Below are 19,455 nucleotides of genomic sequence, written 5' to 3' on the forward strand. Positions count from 1 at the left end.
CTCTTGGCAACCTGCTCTATCCTTCTCAGACAGACGGTGACGGGGGGTATGAGAGTGAGAGTCTCTGACAGATATCTACATGGGGAGATTTGGAGAGGAGAAGAGGTCTGCTAAGGTTAAATTTCCATCCAGCTCAAGTCTGGAAAAAGAAAAAAAGCAAACCTTACCCTGTGCACCAGTTATATCACATAACCACCTCTCAAGGCTGTGCTACATATTAGATCGCTCTCAAAAGAAAGACCAGTGTGCTCCACACTGCACAGTATGTAAAAAGAGCTGCTGAGAAACAACACACTGGTTAATCGTTAACACTAAAGGTTTTTTGTTAACATCCTACCTCTGATTAAGTCAAACTCAGTCTGTATCCAAAGGTCAGCATCCAGGTACTGGTCACTGTGTAGGAATGTTAAATAAACTTGCAACTACATGATGACCAACAAATGGTAAAAAAAAAATGAGGAGTGCCATCTAGTGTTGAGTAAAGATAATGTTAACAAACCCTCATAACAATACCACGGCGGTTTCATGTGGATCTTTCTAGGGGTCACATTACAGGCCTCTCAAGAAGCTCACATGTTAGTCATCAAACATTTATTCAGGATGAAGAACTGAAATCATTGCAAAACAAATCAAAAAGTCACTCTAAGTGTTTTCCAGAAGTGAACCCATATGTGACTTAGGTTGGTGAGTGAGCTGAAGACACAGAGGATTTACTGATTAAAAAAAACAAAAACAAAAACAAAACCCACACAAAAACCCCCAAAACACATCAAATAAAATGTTTAATGTTTTATCGCAATACAAGACAGTTCAACGCTAAAGTTTTACATAGCTTGTTCCAAATACAATAAGACAGTTGTGACTAATGTATACAAAGTGCCACTACACTGTAATACATCATCCATAAATGTTGAATTTCAAATGAAAATACTACATTGAGGTTTGGAATCTGACAGTTTCATTTCTGGCTTAAAGGTCCGCTTAACAGAAAGTGTGTGATGGGTGATCTCTTGATTTCCCGAACTTTGAGAAGAAGCTGAAACACTATGAACTGACAGTTCAGTCTAAAATGCTTCTTCTCAGTGAGAAGCACTTCTAGGTTTAAGCATATGCATGTTTGTAAAAATCAAATCCCAATGTCCAGTTTTACAGTTTGATCTCTTACACTCCTGCTTATCCTTGTGCCATTTTTCTCTCATATTTTCCGTAAGCAGCTTCAGTAATCGTACTCACAAACGCAACGTGGCTGACGTCTGTGACATTGCATTGTAAAGGAAAGTGTTGTTAAATGGCACAAACTGGTGGCTGATAATCTTTATGGCCTCCTGAGCAGCTGATCCTAAAATAAAATGTAATGAAAGATTTGAACAGATATATCTTACTCATCAGCACTGTTTCACAAAGAAATGCTGTAGGAATCAATCAAAACTTTACCTCCCAAAAATGCAGAAACTGTGTGTGGCTCTGCCGCTCCATATCGACAGCTGCAGATGTATAAACAGAAAGCAAATATTTGCTTATGTGTTTTTAAAACAATTACTCAAAACAGCACATCCAGCTTTGGCCTCGACTTACAACTCATGGATATAGTCGTCTTTGATGTTGACATTGAGGCTGTACTCCTGCAGTAGGCTGTTCACACAGGCCTTCAGTTTGCTAATGTCTTCCTCCACCTGGTAGTTATAAACGCCTAAAGAGAGTAAACACAGGGGGAAAAAGACACGAGAATAAAGAAATCAGTTCTGTTTCTGTATTCTGGCATCAGCAGGAAGTAAAATCAGACTGTAGCATACACTTACTGCCCACTTTGTTAAGTACAGCTGTTCAACTGCTCATTAATACAAATATCTAACCAACCAGTCACATGGCAGCAATTCAGTGCATTCAAGCATGTAGATATGGTCAAAGTGAATTGCTGAAGTCCAAACTGAGCATCAGAATGGGGAAAAACAAAGCGGCTTTAACTTTAAAAGGGTGTGTCGGCTGCTGATCTACTTGGATTTTCCTGCACAATCATCATAGAGGGTTACAAATAATGGTTTTAAAAAAAGAAATATTCAGTGGGCAGTAGGCTGCTGATGTGAGAAGTCTGAGGAGAATGGCCAGACGGCTTAAAGCTGATAGAAAGGCAATGATAACTCAAATAACCATTAGTTGCAACCGAGGTATACAGAGAAGCATTTCTGAATACACAAAACTTCAATGCTTGCAGCAGATTGGCTACAGCAGCAGAAACCACAGCGGGTGCCACTCCTGTCAGCTTCACACGGGCTCTCCAACCGGGGACAACTGAAGTGGTTCTAACATGTTTCCTGGTCTGATGAATCTTGACTTCTGTTGCACCATTTGATCGCACCAAATTTTGAATCTAGCAAACAACATGTTAGCATGAATCCATTCTGCCCTGTTTCAACAGTTCAGACTAGTGGTGGTAGTGTAAGGATGTGGGGGATATTTTCTTTGGCACACTTTGGGCCATCATGTCAATATGATCAAAAATATCTGAGGAATGTTTCCAGCACCATTTTGAATCTGTGCCATGAAGAATGAAGACATTTCTGAAGGCAAAAGAATTGTCCAACCTGGTGAAAGCATGGTTTAATAAAAGACGAGAAGTATTCTCGATAAAGCCTGCAAGCCTTCCCCCTCCCCTCTTTTTAAGACTATAGCTTAGATGCTGACTGTATACAAACTGGATGAGATTCTTAATGTTGCAGCAGCTATTCTTTTCTTAATGGTCAGTGGCCACATTAGTATGTATTTACATATCCAAAGCTTGATCAATATTCCCTTCCTCGTTGAGGAAAGCTTAAAGCACTTCTTACCTGGGTAGCGAGAGTGCTGCTGATAGAAACGATCAACAGCTCGAAGCATGAGGTAGAAGACCATCTCGCTATCCGGACTGTCCATGCAGGAGGCTGTGGGGAGACAGCTGATGTTAATACAAAAGTAGGCTTTGTTGCAACAAGAAGAACATGACGTGACTCCAACATAAAAGAGTTTACTCTAAGAGAAAATGAATCCCCAACTTACTGATTTCATCTTTGTTTACTGTATCCACACTATATTCTTCAGCCAGAGACCTGCAGCGCACCACCTGCAGAAAGGATGCATTCTTACCTAAACACAAATATCTACAGTTAGGAAATGATTAGCCTCACATGAAGCAGGTGTCACAAAGAGATCATATCACGGTTCACTTCCAATGAGTCCTTAGAGAGGAAAAAGTAACAGAATAACACATGCTGAAAATGGCCAGGCTCAGAGGAAATAGAGACTCTGATATATAGAAAATATATATCAGAGAAAATATCAGTAAAGCAACACGTGACAGACTTTCATTTTTACAAATGAATGTATGGCACTGTGCAGCTTTGTTTCACATATGTTAATGTCATATGATGTTAATAAAGCTCACTGGAGGGCATTAGTAAAATCAATAATAATTAAATTACCATGAATAGTCATATCTGAAAGCCATGTTATTTGAAGTTGATCAATTATAACTAACTTCCAGGTTTTACACAACACAATTAAACGGGGCCCAGCTGAAGAGCAATAAAAACTGGGCCCCCTCAAAAACACACAGTATTTATCCCTCTTTTGACACGCACGCACATGCACACTCACGCACGCACGCACACACAGAGTGAATGGTCGTTGATAAAAGAACATAGTGCTTACAGAACAGTTTGATGTCCTTCTCAGGAATGCTTTCTGCTGGCTAGTGGAAAAAACGTAAGCAGAATTAAGTACTGTAGGAATCCAGTTTTTAGTCAAATTAAATGGTGAAACTGCCATACTGAGCATGTGAGGGCAAACTCTATAGAATTCTATAGCTCAATCATATCATGACTCCCTGCCTGACTAAAGAGAAAAGACACATGGTTAGTGTAGAAAAAGCATTAACTTCATCACTCTTGGCTTTGCTGATGAATTAAACTTATTTGGATGGAGATGAAGGATCTACAAATGTACCTGTGATAAACACGTGCTGTGATATGACTTTTTAAAAAACTGTACCATATACTTCTCCAGACTAGCACACTAGTCTGATTGCTGCACTGTTTTCAGCACACTAGATGTTAATTTCATTATTAAATTACATTTTTATTTATGTAGCACCTTTCAAGACAGAGTCACAAAGTGCTGCACGTAAGATTACAAGTCATAAAAAGGGTTAAAAAAGAGAAAATAAAACAGGCAAAAAATTAACCAAAAGCAGTTTTAAAAAGGTGAGTTTTGAGTTGTTTTTTTAAAAACAGCTACTGAGTCCACAGTTCTTAATTATGCATTAAATTTAGAAATATAAGCTTTATACTGACTCCACAGCTTTGCGCCATACCTTTCCAACAGACTGTAACAGAGATTCTACATGTTTAGAAACAGCTGCTGCATCCTGCATGGCCTTTTCCCTGTAACTGTAATAAAACACAAATAAGAAGTCAAACCACCCACAAATGGCAAGTATGTATCAATAAATGCAGAACTGTTGAGTTGACTTCTGTTGCTCTTGTTTAATTAAACAGTGAGCACCCACATATTTCCCCACTTACACATTTTGAAGGTTGATAAACTTCTGAGAATCTGCAATCATGTCAGGTATGGTTCCTCGTACGGGTAGGCTTCCATTTCCCTCGTTGTGAACAAATTCTTTGACAGCTCGCAGCATCACCCAGAAGGATGGACTCTAAACAAGCACATACAAGAAATACTTCACAGATTAAAAGCAAACAACTTAAAATATGTATTTTTTTATAGGAAAGATTGGGCAAAAATTACAACCTGTGCTGTGATGTTTTTACACTGCTCACTATTGAAGATGTCTTCAACAGCACTAGGAATCTGCAGAAGCAAGAGATTTCACAAGTCTTAATAGACTAAACTATGGAGGGTTGGGGGTTAAAAGTGAGATATGCTGTGTGGGACACAAGATAGCTCTTAAGGAAGCCAAGAGCTTTTAAATTTTGTCACCTTGGTAGGATTTAAAGCAGTATTGACATTCTTAATAGCTTCCTCAAAGTTTTCCTCATCCTCTGGGACACCATTCTCATTCTTCCTGATCCCTGAAAAAAAGAAAAAGAAAAGAGAAATAGTATACATAAAATGAAGAGAAAAAGTCCACAATTATCTTCACAGGTCCACAAGTACCTTCCCGAATGAGCTGTCTGAAGGCCTCCTTCTCCTTGTAGTTTTTTGGTGGCTGACCATTATGCTACAATGACAAACAGCAAAAGCAGAATTAGATTCTTCTGCACAGCAACAGAAATGCTAAAGAAGCTGTCAGACATTTTGGCACTAGAGAAGCAAAAGAAAAATGTAATACTGCACCTCACTGAGCCATTTCTCCAGGTATTTAGCAACAATGATTATCCACGGTGTGTGACTGTGATCCTACGGATTAAATAAAGAACAGAAAGGAAGATGATTGGATGTTTAACCCTGGCATCATTTGAATCATGTGCATGCACAAATGAAACACATACCTTCTTCTCCATGCTGTCAAGATCATATGACTTAATGTGGTTCTGAAATTCAGCATAGGGTTGGTCCAACCTTAGATCCTCCAAGGCATTGTCTGGGTGAGATTCAATCACTGAAGAGAGATGCAGAAAAATTCAATATTAGTGTCATGTCAGTACTCTTAAATATACTGTGTAACTTGTGAAATATTAATACATAAATAGGCTATGTTCCTACCAAGTTTACTGTTCACGAAAAGTGAAGTTATCGGGTTAGACATACCAACTGTAGAATGCCAAGACTATAAAAAGGATTTAAAGAAGAAAACTGCTGCTAAGAGCAACTTACCTGTATGCTCCTGCACCACCAGTCTCATGTAGCCAATGAGGCCGTAGGTCTTACAGACTAGGAAAGGTACAGAGGCACTGCAAAGAACTGAGCCGAGCCTCAAACACGTGCTGTTGGATTGAAAAGATATTTGGACAGAAAATAAAACCAGCAAGAAAATTAAGTCAGTCCTGAAACTTTCTGCAAAAAGAGTTAACATTTTACATAAAAGGAAAAAGCATATATTAAAAGCAGCCCGACAATGATGTTTAATTTGATTGGAAAAATCTTGCAATAGATATGTATGGACGTTCTCTAAGAATAAATGACTTATGGACTGCCGTAGTTTTCTTCATCAGCTCTTTGTTACAGTATTACAGTACAGTGGAAAAGGCTTGAATCATTCTGCTTCCAAGGAATCAGACTTTCTTGTATCTTTCTTAAACAATTTCCAAATCATTGTAGTTGGACCTATGAAATGCCAAAGAGTACACAGTTTGACCAACACAAAAAAATGTTTTTGAACCACCAAAGTGACTTCAAAAGAGCCTAAGAGTCCTTGAAAAGTGCCGAATATGTCCAGGTGGAAGAAGGCAAGAAGTGACTGTGACAGCAGATAAACAGTATCTGAAAGTCATATCCTTAGGAAATAGGGAAAATTGGCATCAGCTTCCGTTCCTCATATTTCAGTGTGACAATGATCCCAAACACACTGAACTGTAGTAAAAGCAAAACACACAATGAAACACTATCAGTTGGGGACTGGCTTACCCCGAGCCCCGACCTCATTATTGAAGCAGTGTGGGATCATCTTCATCATTCAAAGCTCTTCATCACCATGAACATTTTTTTTTAATGTGCTTCAAGAAGCCTGGAGAACTATTCCTCAACTACTTATTAAAGAAATGACAAGAAAGCTTACTTAAGAAAGTTCAGGCTGTGTTAAAGAATAAAGGTGGTCATACCAAATGTTGAGTTTCAAGCTTGTTAGAATTGCACAAACTGTTTTTTCCTTATACATTGCATTTCTGTGTATGTTTGTACATTGTTTCAAAACACTGCACCAATTTTCTATTTTCCAAGCACAGTATAAAGAAATGACAGGTGGGTCAAGATTTTAGCACAGCACTGTAAATGAATGCAAGGATTAAGATGATCTCATACCTTTCTGGTAGCTGGACACCAATGACTATGGTAAACCTGTGGAAAAATTCTGAATCGTTGTCCAAAAGCTTATCTGGACCCTGCAGGTGTGACAGAAATTACAAGAGGCTTCAGAGTGGCAAAAGTCTTAAATTCACAAACCATGTGTTTCATTCATCTGAATCAGAGTTAGGTTTATTGTCAAGTTTGTGGAATTTGTCTTGGTGTAATGGTGGAGAAAGATCTTCATTTCAACATCACAAACACTGCGGATGTTTTAAATTTCTACTGAAACATTATTAAGGTTTTGAAAACAGCTGGAAAAGTTCATGTGGTTAATACCGGCATGTTGTCAAATAATTTCACCATACACTTAACTATTGCTCAGACATTGACCAAGTTGGTAAATCTTGTTATGATCTCATGATCTTTAGCTGAAAACAAAATAGCTGTGCAACACATTCAAATAAAAATAGCTGGATACAGCCATAGTGATAAGTTACATGAAATTCATTTTGGTAGGTTTTTTTGTGTGTGTAATCATGCTGCCATGTGATTACAGACAGTACACGTGATTACAAACAGCCAAGACTGCCTTGGAAGGGAAGCAACACCAACCTCCTCGACAAAGTTTCCAGAGACATCACTGTTCAGCTCTTGCAGCAGTTCGGTGGCAGCCTGTGCTCTGTTCTGCAGCACAAAAAGTACGATAAGAACTCAAACAAATATGGAAATACACTGCTTACTTCAACAAAAGAACAACAGAGAAGGTTGGGCGAAAATGGAAACTGCCAGCAACGCATACCTTTCCAATGCTGTCTTTGCTGAGGAAAAAGCTGCAAAAGGAGATTAAGAGGTCAGCTGCAAGCAGGCAAGTAAAACTGATAGAATAAAAATACTTTTAAGCTAAACATGACCACTTACTTGTTTCCAACATCTTCACCTGTGACTGTGTGCCCATCTACTATAGTGAATGCTCCAATACCTGACACACAGAACAATTCATTCATTCAGTCAGATGTTTTCACCATCACCTGCAGCAAGGTCACTAACACTGAGGAAAATCTGTTCACCTGGAAGTACGAGGTTCTTCAGTATCTCCGTTCCCGTCGCCGTGGCGTTGATGAGACACACGTGTGCATTTTCCAGTGTTTCCTGGCCGTGGTCACCCCACAGCCTGAAAGCACACAGCACAACACGGACATTTGTTGCCATTTATCATCACTTGCTATACAAACACAGTGAGCTACTTTTCCCAGAATGACTCGGCTGCTGGTAAGAAAGATTCACCCTCATCGACAGCCCTGTATTATTATACCTGTTAAACCATCAAGAGCTGTTCATAAATACGTTCAAACAGGGTGACACCTGAGCCCTCACAGAAACAAAGAGCATAACATCACATCAGTCACATCACTCTTACGGCTTACTAATGCATTAGCTCGCCGGTGCTTATTTCAACTGCAACTCTCAAAGCAAGCTAACGCTAGCTAGCTTCAGCACTTTTGCCCCAACAGCGTTGCTGCTGTGACCTCTCATGTTTTCACACGCTTAGCGAGAGGGATGTTATTTCTTTGTGAAAACTACGCTGCTGTTTAAACTAACCTGAGCTGCCGGTCGTATTTTTGCTCTTTCGAGGCTTTGGTGGATGCCATGATAGCTATGTGTTGAGTGACGTTAACGAACGTAAATTGACTTCCTCAGCGCCAGATTCGACACAAAAGTGCCCGCTCGAAAATCCGCTCTTGCACTTTCGACACAGATCAACAGCGTTATAATTAATATTGTGTTAGAAATAACATATTTAATGATTCCAAATCTGAATTTTATTCACTTTTATATTTGTATATTTATGTTGTGCATATTCAGCAGACCGCCTTTTATCTTTTTATCTTTCTTCTCACTATTTTCTGTTTTGTTTTTTCCCCTTTGATTTCGGTTAGCTATCAGGGATTTTAATGAATTTGTCTGTTTAAATGTAGTAGTTACAGATGACACATTACACCTCTGAAGCCCTTTTTGTTTGCTATGGTGATGAGCAGGTTGACAGATGAGGTCAGGCAGGAGTCTCTGTGGACTATGCTGTTTTCAGATGACATTGTGATCTGTGGTGAGAGCAGGGAGATGGTGGATGAGAGCCTGGAGAGGTAGAGGTGTGGAGAGAAGAGGAATTAAACTCAGTAGAAGCAAGACCGAATACGTGTGTGTGTGTGTGAATGAGAGGGAGACTTTGCATATGTAAAGAGTAGTGAAGTTACATGAGTTTAAATACCCAGAGTTTAAATACCCGGGGTCAACCAAGGTACCAAACAAGTGCACAAGAGAGGTGAAGAAGAGAGCGCAGGCTGGGTGGAGTGGCTGGAGACGAGTGTTGGGGTGATTTATGACAGAAGGATAGCAGAAAGAGTGAAAATGAAGGATTACAAGATGGCAGTGAGACTTGCTGTGATGTATGGTTTAGAGATGATGTTAGTCACAAAAAACAGTTACAGTTTTATTACCTGAAAAGTAATGCTACAGAGGAGTTTAAACATAATTATTTGCACAGTTAAATAGTCTTTTAGTCTTTTAACTTAAGTAAACTTATTATTAGTGCAACCTGTGTAAAAATCAAAATATATTTTCAATACCTAATACCTCACTCATATAAAATGGCTTCTGTAAGAATCATACAGATTATATCACTGCAGGTGTTTATGATTGTAATTGCTTGGGTCTTCCTGGGATCTATAACAATTTAAAAAATAATAATAATAAGTAACTAAAGCTTTAAAATAAGTGGTATGGAGTATAAAGTATTCTTCTATATAATAGATTATTACAAAATATAGTATATAGCTTAGAGTATAAAGCTGAAGCAGAAAGAAATACCTAAAGAAAAAAAGGGGGATTACAGTACATCTGTATGTTAGTAAAATACTCAAATGTGACATTAAACTTCTACGGGGCCAAGGTTTCGGATAAATAATAATACATCTAATTAAGAATTTGACAATTATTATTTTTTTAATTTAATAAAGATCCCAAACCTACAAGCAGCAGCAATTAACAAAAAAATATTGCACAAACTAAATAATACTGATTTGGCATGTCTACATCATGGAAGCAGTGCGAGGAAGATTTCTCAAAGGGCACCTTTTAGTAGATCACATTCTTGATTTCGCTTATTTTTCTTTTTTTCAACGAGGTGTCTATTTTAGCGTGCAATGGTCGTGCGCGCGCCCACACGTGTGGGCGTGGCAAAAAGAGGTACCTTCCCCATTGCCAGTAAACTTGTTGAACAGCTGTACCCGCTGATGTCCCTACCTGTCCTTCACGTGCGCAACGAAGTGCCGCTTGGTCCGACTGGAACCTGCAGACAGGGACAATGACGGGACATCACTGGGGATACGGGAAGGAGGACGGTGAGATGTTCCAGCATGCAAGCTCCAGGCACTGTTTTCCTGCGTGGAGGCAATTAGCAATTTAACTGGAATAAACGGCCTGTTTGCGGTGCTTCGTGTTTTACTCAGACGTTAAAGACAGCCTTTAAATCCCGATTAGCCCTGCGCTTAAAGGGATAAACGGTTTCACCTCAACCTGACAGTCCAGCCGAATTTGCCCTGAGTTACAGAGAGTGTAATATTTTTATTTTTGCTCTGTCTAATGTTCTTAAGCAGACTTATTCTGTGCTGTGCTACATTGCCTTAATGTTATTGAGAAAGTCTATCTGAATTCCCCGATACCTGTTTAGGACCAAAGTTTTAGGTTATGCCACCAGCCTTTAGTTGTGGCCTGGAGGGAGAAAGCTTCATTAGTTTAGTTGCAGGTTTATTGTTAGGTGACACACTAACAGATCTGGTGCAGATCATTGTAGTTGCAGAATTGTGTGTGTTGTAAATGTGTTTGTTTTTGATTATATTTGTTTCTCCCATAGGTCCCTCTTCATGGTATAAAAACTACCCCGTTGCGGAGGGGAACCGGCAATCACCAATTGATATCGTCCCCAATGAGGCGTCACATGACCGCGATCTAGGCCCTATAATGACAAACTATGACCACTGCACCTCCATTAACATCTCCAACAATGGACACTCCGTAGTTGTGGAGTTCAACGACTCAGATGATCGTTCAGGTGAGAAAATTGTGCTTTTGCTTTATTTGTTTGTTTTAAATTCACTTCAACGATATTCTCGTTCCACTTTACCTGTTGTAGTGGCAGGGATTATATGTGTTACAAACATGCCCATATCTGTTTTAGAAGTTTATATAACTGCCGTGTAACTATAATAGCAGCCGAAGACAAACTTGATCTTCAGTCTGACATCTGCTGCCAGTTACATGAGGGGGAAATCTGTGCTAAAAGTTTACTTCCAGTAATCCTTCCCTTGATTTCTCGAAAGCAAAAACCACGTGTAAAGCTGATTATTATCACAGTTTGCAAATAAGCCTCTTATTATGCTGCAGGAAAGCGCAAGCAGCACTTAACTGCATGACTATCTGTCTGCTGGACAAGAAATATAATGATGTTGGATGATCTCAGTGGTTATGATGACAATATTTGTCTTTATCACTGGGTGGATCTGTGTTAACCAGCCAGACATTAGCATGAATGATAAGCTCGGAAAAGTAGGCTGTTTTGCTCTGACGGTTATCACAAAACAGCCTAATGGCTGTTTGCTGAAATATTGATAATAACGATGAAATAAAACACCCTCAAAAAAACTGCCATCAACTACAACCTTAGCACGATTTCTCTGTATTTCAAATGTTCTGCACAAATCCTCTAAACCCGTTGTTTGTTTGCCATTACACATCTTCCTCAGAACTCACTTGATTGAATGACAAAACTTTTGTCCCACTGAAAACGCCACATCCAGGTGAACAGAATCAACATTTTGGGAATGCCAAAAACAGTTATACTGAGACAGGTGCACACTGTTAAAGTTGTTATAATAAAACAGAATTATAATAGCTAACATGATTCATAAGTGCAGGTGGTTTATGCTCTTCTTTCCTCAGACAGATATTAACAGTAGCGTCACGAAGGTCAGGATTTACAACATTGCCACCTGACTCTGCACATTATTAATTTATACATATTTATCACTACAATGTAGATGGTGTAAAATGATATCTACATATTATTAACATTAATATCATATTGTTGATCATTGTTTCACATTTTGTGCCACTCCTACACAGCTAATGTGACCTTGAATCATCTGATCCTTTTTGTCACAACGATGTCAGCAGCATCACAATGAATAACAATCATCATAACAGTGAAAAAGTCCACATCCAGCAATGCATACCACAGGCACAAAGCAGTCTGCAGGGTCTCCTGTTCTCATCGTGGCATAGATTAAAGTTACTATTTACCCTTGTTAAAACTGAAAAACAAGTTCAAAATATCCTAATCTTGATTTTGCATGAGACTGGCAATTTGCATCTGAAGCTTAAGCTGGTGCCCACAGAGGTCTGTGAAAGGTGACATTGGAGACTTTGCTTCTATATCAGCTTTGACTGCAAAATTCGATGATTTGAAACCTCCTGGGTAGGGATGGGTACCGGTATCCGGTGCCATGATGGCACCGGTTCTGACATAAACGGTAGTAACCAGACCGAAAAGCAGCGCACATTTCGCTGCTTTATTTCGGTGCTTTTTTTTCCTGAGATGTCATACGCTTTGGATTCCAGCCAATCATTTTACCTTTGCAAGTGTAGTAGGCGGGCCCAGGTATGTACGTTCTTTTAGAGCAGAGCTACAGATGGAAACGCCCAAGGCGAAGCGGTCAAAAATCTGGCTGTACTTGACAGCAAAAGATGCAAACTCAGCAGCCTGCAACAAGTGCTGTAAGGTGATACTGTGATACTGTGCAAAGGAGGTAACACCTCGAATCTGATGAAACACCTGGCGACGCATAGCGTTTTTTAAAAAGCAGAGAAATGCGCCGTATTTGATAGCTTGCTGCGAGACCTCACACCGAGCACATCTACTGCGGGTGTGGTGCCTGTTATCGGACCCGGAGTTTGCAACATCCCCCAAAAACCCGAAGAGGAGAGTCCTGGCCCCTAGCCCTGCCAGTGTAGCAGAAATGATGACGGATGATGATGGCAGCAGCAGCCGTTCTTCTCTGCGTGAGTAGCTTAATGTTGTTCGTGTGTAATTTACATTGAGTAGGCTAACCACGTTATTAAATTAATGCACATAAGGTGAACTAGCAAACACCGTCGTAGTTCCATGCGGCTGTCTTCTTGTTTGATGGCAGATACTCCCTTCACCCTGGCCAAAAAGGCTAAAATGACCAAAGAAAAAGTGGGAAACAGTTAAACATGAGAGGTTTTTGGACAAAGTTGGTGGGTTTTTTTTCCCCCCATTGATTAAGCACTGCTTCCAGTCAAGAGTGATACCATAAATCCCCTATAGCTGCAGAAAAGGCTGACATTGTTGCCTTTTTACAAAAAAAACAGCTAAACATGAGAGGTTTTTGGACAAAGTTTGTGTTCTTCATTCTTTAAGCACCGGTTCGAGCACCGATTGAACACCGTTTAAGCACCGGCACCGTTTCAAAAGTACCGGTTTGGTACTGGTATTGGATAAAACCTAAACGATACCCATCCCTACTCCTGGGTGTTGACTAATGATGTCTGACGTTCGTGTGATGCTACACAAAGGATAGTTTGTGATGTGTTCTCACGAAATGACATTTTCTAATGCCCTCGCAGATATTCAAATTCACTTTTATTTTTATTTATGCATGCAACAAGTCATTTTAGGGCACTATGGAGTGACATAGAGAAGGTTAGATGGAGCTGAACTAAGTCTTCATGATTCTAGAGAAAGCATAGAACATGTATGAGGACAACAAGGCAGCGGTGAGGCGTCTGCTAGGAGTCGCAGATGGATTCAAGGTAGATGTGAGATTACATCATGGATTGTCTCCAAACCCCTTCTTGTTTTCTACACTGATGACAGGTTGACAGATGAGGTCAGACAGGAGTCTCTGTGAACTGTGATATTTGCACAGTTCACAGATTACATTGTGATCTTTGGTGACAAAAAACAGGACTCAGAGCTGGAGGTGGAAGTATGGAAGATGCTAAGATTTTCACTGAGATTATACCATATGAGAATCAGAAATGACTATATCAGAAGGAAAGCTCAGGTTGAGCATTTTGGAGACCAAGTTAAAGGAAGACTGAGATATTTTGGGCATGTTAAGAGGAGGGATAGTGGTTCTATTGGACCAAAGATGTTGAATATGGGACTGCCAGGCAGGAGGAAGAGACCTTAGAGGTGGTTCATGAATGTCGTAAAAGAGGAGACAAGATGTAAGTAGAGCAGAGAGAAGCAGAGCCTCTGCTGTAGCGACTCCTGAAAAGAGCATGCAAAGAAGAACATTTTAGGGCTCTAAATTTTGTGAGGCAGAGACCTGCGAAGAGAAATCAAACAACAAAAGGTATGGGGAAGTGCTTGCACGGAAACACAAACACTTTTTTTTTTGTTTACCTCTACAGTACATCTCTCTGTATCTCCCACAGTGATCAAGGGAGGCCCACTCGATAACCCCTACAGACTGAAACAATTTCATTTCCACTGGGGTGGAAAAGGACATGAAGGCTCTGAGCACACTGTTTCAGGAGAAGGCTTTGCATCTGAGGTAGGTTTCTGTTGAGTTTAAATCCTTTATCTCAGCATCTGATGGCCAAATGCAGGTTAAGAAAACTTATATAATTATAATAGGGTGTGTGTGTACTGGTAAAAATGTATATGGTAACAGGTGGTGGTGCAGACTTTCTTCTGTCTTAGAAGAGAAAAAAAATCTTATTTAAACTACAGTGGCAGGTTTATTATAAAAAGATCTTTATACTCATAAAAAGATACTGATATTCTCTTATAGCACACAGAAAGGGCTGCAATGTGGTATGCATGACTTCATTTATTTAACTTATTTTTCTTATTCTTTTTGTTTCCTCGCTTGTAGCTTCATTTAGTTCACTGGAATGCTGTCAAGTACAAAACGTATGGAGAGGCATCAACTGCGCCCGATGGTCTTGCCGTTCTTGGCATCTTTTTAGAAGTAAGACATTTCTCTCAATCCCATCTTCTGTCCTCATGCCCGATAATGATAGTATGAAACCATCTTAGTGCAGGTTAATAATATGTGAGAAACGTGGCGCATGTGTGTGTAAAAATATATCTCTGTTATGTAAGACAGGTGATGACCACAGATGGCTCCACATGATAACGGATGTCCTGTACATGGTGAAGTATAAAGTGAGTAGCCTAGCTGTGATTGTTGACTTATTTTATTGCATATATATATAAAAAAAAAGAATGGTCTGTGAGTTGCATTTTTGCAGTGTTGCAGATATATTGTCTTTATGTTTCAGGGCAGTATCACAGATTTCAAAGGTTTCAACCCCAAGTGCCTGCTTCCCAGCAGTCTTCACTACTGGACCTACCTCGGCTCTCTAACCACACCTCCGCTACACGAGAGCGTTATCTGGATCATCCTGAAGGAGCCAATCGAAGTGTCTGAAAAGCAGGTAAGTGCTGCAATTGTGACCACTTTACACACCCAGTTTCTAGCTTAGGCAGTGCTTTTGTTTTGCATTAGAAACGTTTTCTGTTCTACAAAATGGAGATGGTGAAGTGTGGCTATATTGTCATGACATGATTGTGTTGGGGATGAATCATTAACAGTAAATGAGTCTATACTCCACCAATAATCTTATCTGTAATAGATAATGATTATTCCACGTTCTGTTATACAGCCACTCAGAGACATCATTAAGTAGTACTCAGCAGTGGATAATGACTCTGGCAAAAGCTCTGTTTTACTAAAGTAGAAGATCTACAATCGTTGCTTCAGAAGAAGAATATCAGGTGTGATCATTTTTTCATAGCGTTTAGTTAAAAAATGAACGTATTAAGCAGAACCGTGAAACTGTCAGAAATTGTGACCTACATTCATCTGTAAGCCAGTATAGCTTGAGGCATTGAAGCGCCAGTTGATCACTCAGTTGTGACAGCCACGAGTCTTCGTCTGTATTATGGTTGGCTATGCTCCACTGGTCTCCAGGGAGTGTATAGAAAGAAAAAAATAGCCTTTAGGGGGAGTGGGGGAGGGGTGGTCTAGCACACAAGAGAGCCCACCACCCCTTCCCTTATCAGAGTCTTTGTTTTGCGGTCCTGGTGGTGTAGGGTCCGACCTGGTAACTCCAATGAGGCAGTGGATGTTTGGATGAAGCCAGGACTTACAGTCAGCAGACAACACCTCCAGACAAAGTGGTTGTAGTAAATCTGGCATTGGTAATGAAGAGGATGGAAGCGGTGATTTGTGTTGTTTTCGCAGCTGGAGCGATAGCAAGCGCTCCATCCCTACTTTTCTCTTGCGTTTCCTCTCCCCGCGCCGTCTGCATTGCTTGCTGTTCCCGACAGTAAACCACAGAGGACACAGTGGTCTTGCAATCTCAGGTGGGATACTGTTGGTCCAATCCGAAGTAAAGTCCAGGTTCAAAGCTGAGACAGATGTCTGTTAGTTCCTGAAGAATGAAAGTGATCAGTACATTGCAGGAAGACTCAACGAAAAGGTGTAAAAACATAAAAGGTGCACAATAGTTGGGAGCGCTGTGCCGCTGCATACGTCCATATGTGCTGCCATCTTTGCACCAGTCAAGGTTTCCTTTGTTTTCAAACCACAGTTCATAAAGATCTTTTTTTTTTTTTTTTTTTTTTATCCACGCCTCTTAGCACAGAATTTAATCAGAAAGTTAAGGTCTGATAACTGCAGGATGTCAAAATTAACTAACTGGATGCCTGCACACGCCTTCCAGGTCCCCCTGTGAGAGTCTCTTGTAGCCACTGCTGGCCAGTCTCAGGATTATTCTATTAATTTGTTGATTTTTTTTTTCCCTTTATTTTCTCTAGTTGTCTGTTTTGCAAATCTATAATTGTACATGAGGAACCAGAGGTTTTATTGGTGGAGGCACTGTGGGTGTTGGTCATGAACTATCTATAAACCCATATCTGTAGCATTGCTTGGGGTGAATGTAAGACAGGCAACTGGCCCCACAGACTATAACTCCATTCCTCAAGCCTTTGATCCCCTCCAGCTGATTATCCTGATGGATGACTGGATGGGTACATGGATTTAATTGAAAACTGCTTACATGGAGACCCAGCAGGGAACAGCCCTTATATAATAAGGAATTACTCCTGTAGGAATTACTGTTTTTCATTTCCCTACATAATGGTAGACACAGAGTTAGAGAGGAAGTGCCAAACTCTAACTTGGTTTTGTGGGTACTTGTAAGTTTAGGAAGCTGTTTTATCTGTGCCATGGAGCTGTATTAAAACTCATCAGTGAGCCACAGCTTTGCAGTGAGAAACACTAGAAGGTCATTAGAAAGTTCTAAATTGATCTAAGCTGATCCTACGTGTGTTCTGCTGTCAGTGCAGCATCAAACTGCCTCTAAAAAATTTGCTAAACCTGCTGCTGTTTGAGTAATTATTGCAGAAAACTGCCCAAATGCTGTAGGCAATTGTTTACAGAAATCTGTTTTTGAATTATGACTACAGTATAAGTGTGCTTGGAGATGGGAAGCCAGGTTTGCTTTAGAGATGAGCATATGTTGTTGATTATTGGACCTTTCATGGGATTTGTTAAGTTATACTCTGCATATTTGTCTTATTATAGCATCTAATATGGAGGAAGGGTTGTGCAGGGAATGAATGTCTTTTCCAGTGTTCATGTTTCTGTCCCTCTGAATGCAGCTGGGGATGTTCAGAATGCTTCTGTTCACCGAAGAGGACGACGATCAGAAGATGCGGATGGAAAACAACTTCAGGCCTCCCCAACCTATCAAAGGGAGGAGAGTGCGTTCCTCCAATTAATATGACCTCTGGAGGTCTGAAGTCATAAATAACCAACGCTGTTTTTAGACAACAGTAACTGCAATAACATGAGAATACTTTCACCTCATGATAGCTTATCTGGAAGGGTTTGTGATTGTACGTAAAACAGAAGTAAAACGTTGCAATAATTGTCATCCCTGGTGGTGTACCCCCCACCCATGTGAAACTTTAATGGCAGTAGAGGGAATTATTTTAGGGGCCAAAAAAAAAGGATTTTGTTAAGTTTACTAGGAAGTAGAATAAAACCAGCATTTACAGTCATTATTATCATTATCACAATCACAAACTGTAAGTTTAATAGGTTGCACCAATACTTGAACCAACGATTAAGGAAAACAAGAGGGCGCAACAACAAGCACAAAACCTTTTCACTCCTTTTATCATATATACCTGCTAATCCCATATCGTTGTAGTCTGTAGCTGTTTCCAGACTAATGCCATATCCCTTTGCTGTCTGCAGATCTAAACCCCCCTTACTGATTGCCATTGATTCCTTGTTAATCCAGCCTGGATTCCCAGTCCTTGTGGCTATAGATTCCTTCCAGTAGGGCCAGTGATGCTTTTATCTCAACTGCTCCGTGGACCATAATTGAGTGCATGAAAGTCAGGCTGTTTACAGTCCACAAATGCTATTAATCCCAAAACATGGTAACTGTTAAGGTCTTATTAAACTTCAGGAGTCCAAACAAGGCCCTATTTAAAATCTTTGAAGCGTTCTGTGATGATCAGATCATTATTAATTCTGTCGGCAGCATCACACGATGGTTATTATTGTGCAGGATGTATTATTATTATTATTATTATTATTACACCTGTGAACCAGCAACAGGGGAAAAAAAGTTATAGAGTTTTCACCTAAAATCTGTGTTCGTGTTCACCATTTGAGTTGCTGTAACAGTTGCGTAACTGTAACCTTTTACCTGTTATCCAGAATTAGGTGGAGTAATTAAAGCAAATGTTTAAACTCTATCATTGATTAGAAGAGGCAAGAGTTCAAGGTAATTAGTAGCTAGGTTGAAGAGCAGTGGGAAATCTGGGCTGTGATTGGTTAAATATTTACCACCTGTGTTGAAGATGTCTAAAAATACACTGCTTTGAACAACTGAAAATACAAAATGTTAAATACTATAATGTTAAAATGTTAAGAATCAATGTATTAGCAAATATTTTGTAAGGAGAAGGACTTAATGTCAGAAAACTGTAATATATGTTTCTGTATGTATTACTACCAGACTGAAAATATAGTACAGCAATACATAAACGTGATAACCACCATACTTGGAGAAGTCCAGTAACATTTTAGAATACAGAGCCGAATTGTTTTGCTGTCGTATATTTATCGACGTATATCTATGGTCCCTAGAATTGAGCTACAATATTTGTCCAGCAGATGGCAGGTTTGGCTGTTTTATTAAAGTTCTAGACTGAATTCTTATTTTTCTGCTATTCATCAACAATATTTTCATAAAATGAAATTTATATTTACATGTCTGTTTAAACATTTAAATGGTTATTTAAAATATGTAGCTGTTCAAATACTGCTTTATTTAATTTAATGTATCGTTAAATAAATGCTTTTTTTTTTCTCCTGCACCTTGTTTCTACATTCTTAAATTGTT

The 19,455-nt window shown here is 39.6% G+C and overlaps 2 protein-coding genes across 3 annotated transcripts; one reads left to right on the forward strand and one right to left on the reverse strand.

Annotated features, from left to right (window-relative positions):
- Positions 1–765: 765 nt before the first annotated feature.
- On the reverse strand, positions 766–8,588 carry nae1 (nedd8 activating enzyme E1 subunit 1). The gene is made up of 20 exons (XM_040011692.1): positions 8,539–8,588; positions 8,007–8,110; positions 7,858–7,918; positions 7,739–7,769; positions 7,552–7,623; positions 6,955–7,034; positions 5,812–5,921; positions 5,487–5,596; positions 5,332–5,394; positions 5,152–5,215; positions 4,975–5,066; positions 4,786–4,845; positions 4,557–4,690; positions 4,346–4,421; positions 3,685–3,724; positions 3,034–3,120; positions 2,826–2,918; positions 1,576–1,690; positions 1,435–1,484; positions 766–1,339 (listed from the first exon to the last, which is right to left on the reverse strand). Exons 1-20 carry the CDS (start codon positions 8,586–8,588, stop codon positions 1,230–1,232), a joined length of 1,602 nt encoding a protein of 533 aa, XP_039867626.1. The 3' UTR covers positions 766–1,229.
- ca7 (carbonic anhydrase VII) lies at positions 8,101–18,046 on the forward strand. 2 transcript variants are annotated; one of them, XM_040011693.1, is made up of 8 exons: positions 8,110–8,208; positions 10,121–10,337; positions 10,850–11,047; positions 14,458–14,576; positions 14,901–14,996; positions 15,131–15,193; positions 15,310–15,465; positions 17,696–18,046. In XM_040011693.1, exons 2-8 carry the CDS (start codon positions 10,301–10,303, stop codon positions 17,813–17,815), a joined length of 789 nt encoding a protein of 262 aa, XP_039867627.1. In that variant the 5' UTR covers positions 8,110–8,208; positions 10,121–10,300; the 3' UTR covers positions 17,816–18,046. The 2 variants fall into 2 exon arrangements, with proteins under 2 accessions (XP_039867628.1, XP_039867627.1); XM_040011694.1 differs by lacking the exon at positions 10,121–10,337 and having other exon boundaries at positions 8,101–8,208.
- Positions 18,047–19,455: the final 1,409 nt, after the last annotated feature.

The sequence above is a fragment of the Simochromis diagramma genome, unplaced genomic scaffold (assembly GCF_900408965.1).
Source record: "Simochromis diagramma unplaced genomic scaffold, fSimDia1.1 OVJJ01000603.1, whole genome shotgun sequence".
NCBI classification, from domain to species: Eukaryota; Metazoa; Chordata; class Actinopteri; order Cichliformes; family Cichlidae; genus Simochromis; species Simochromis diagramma.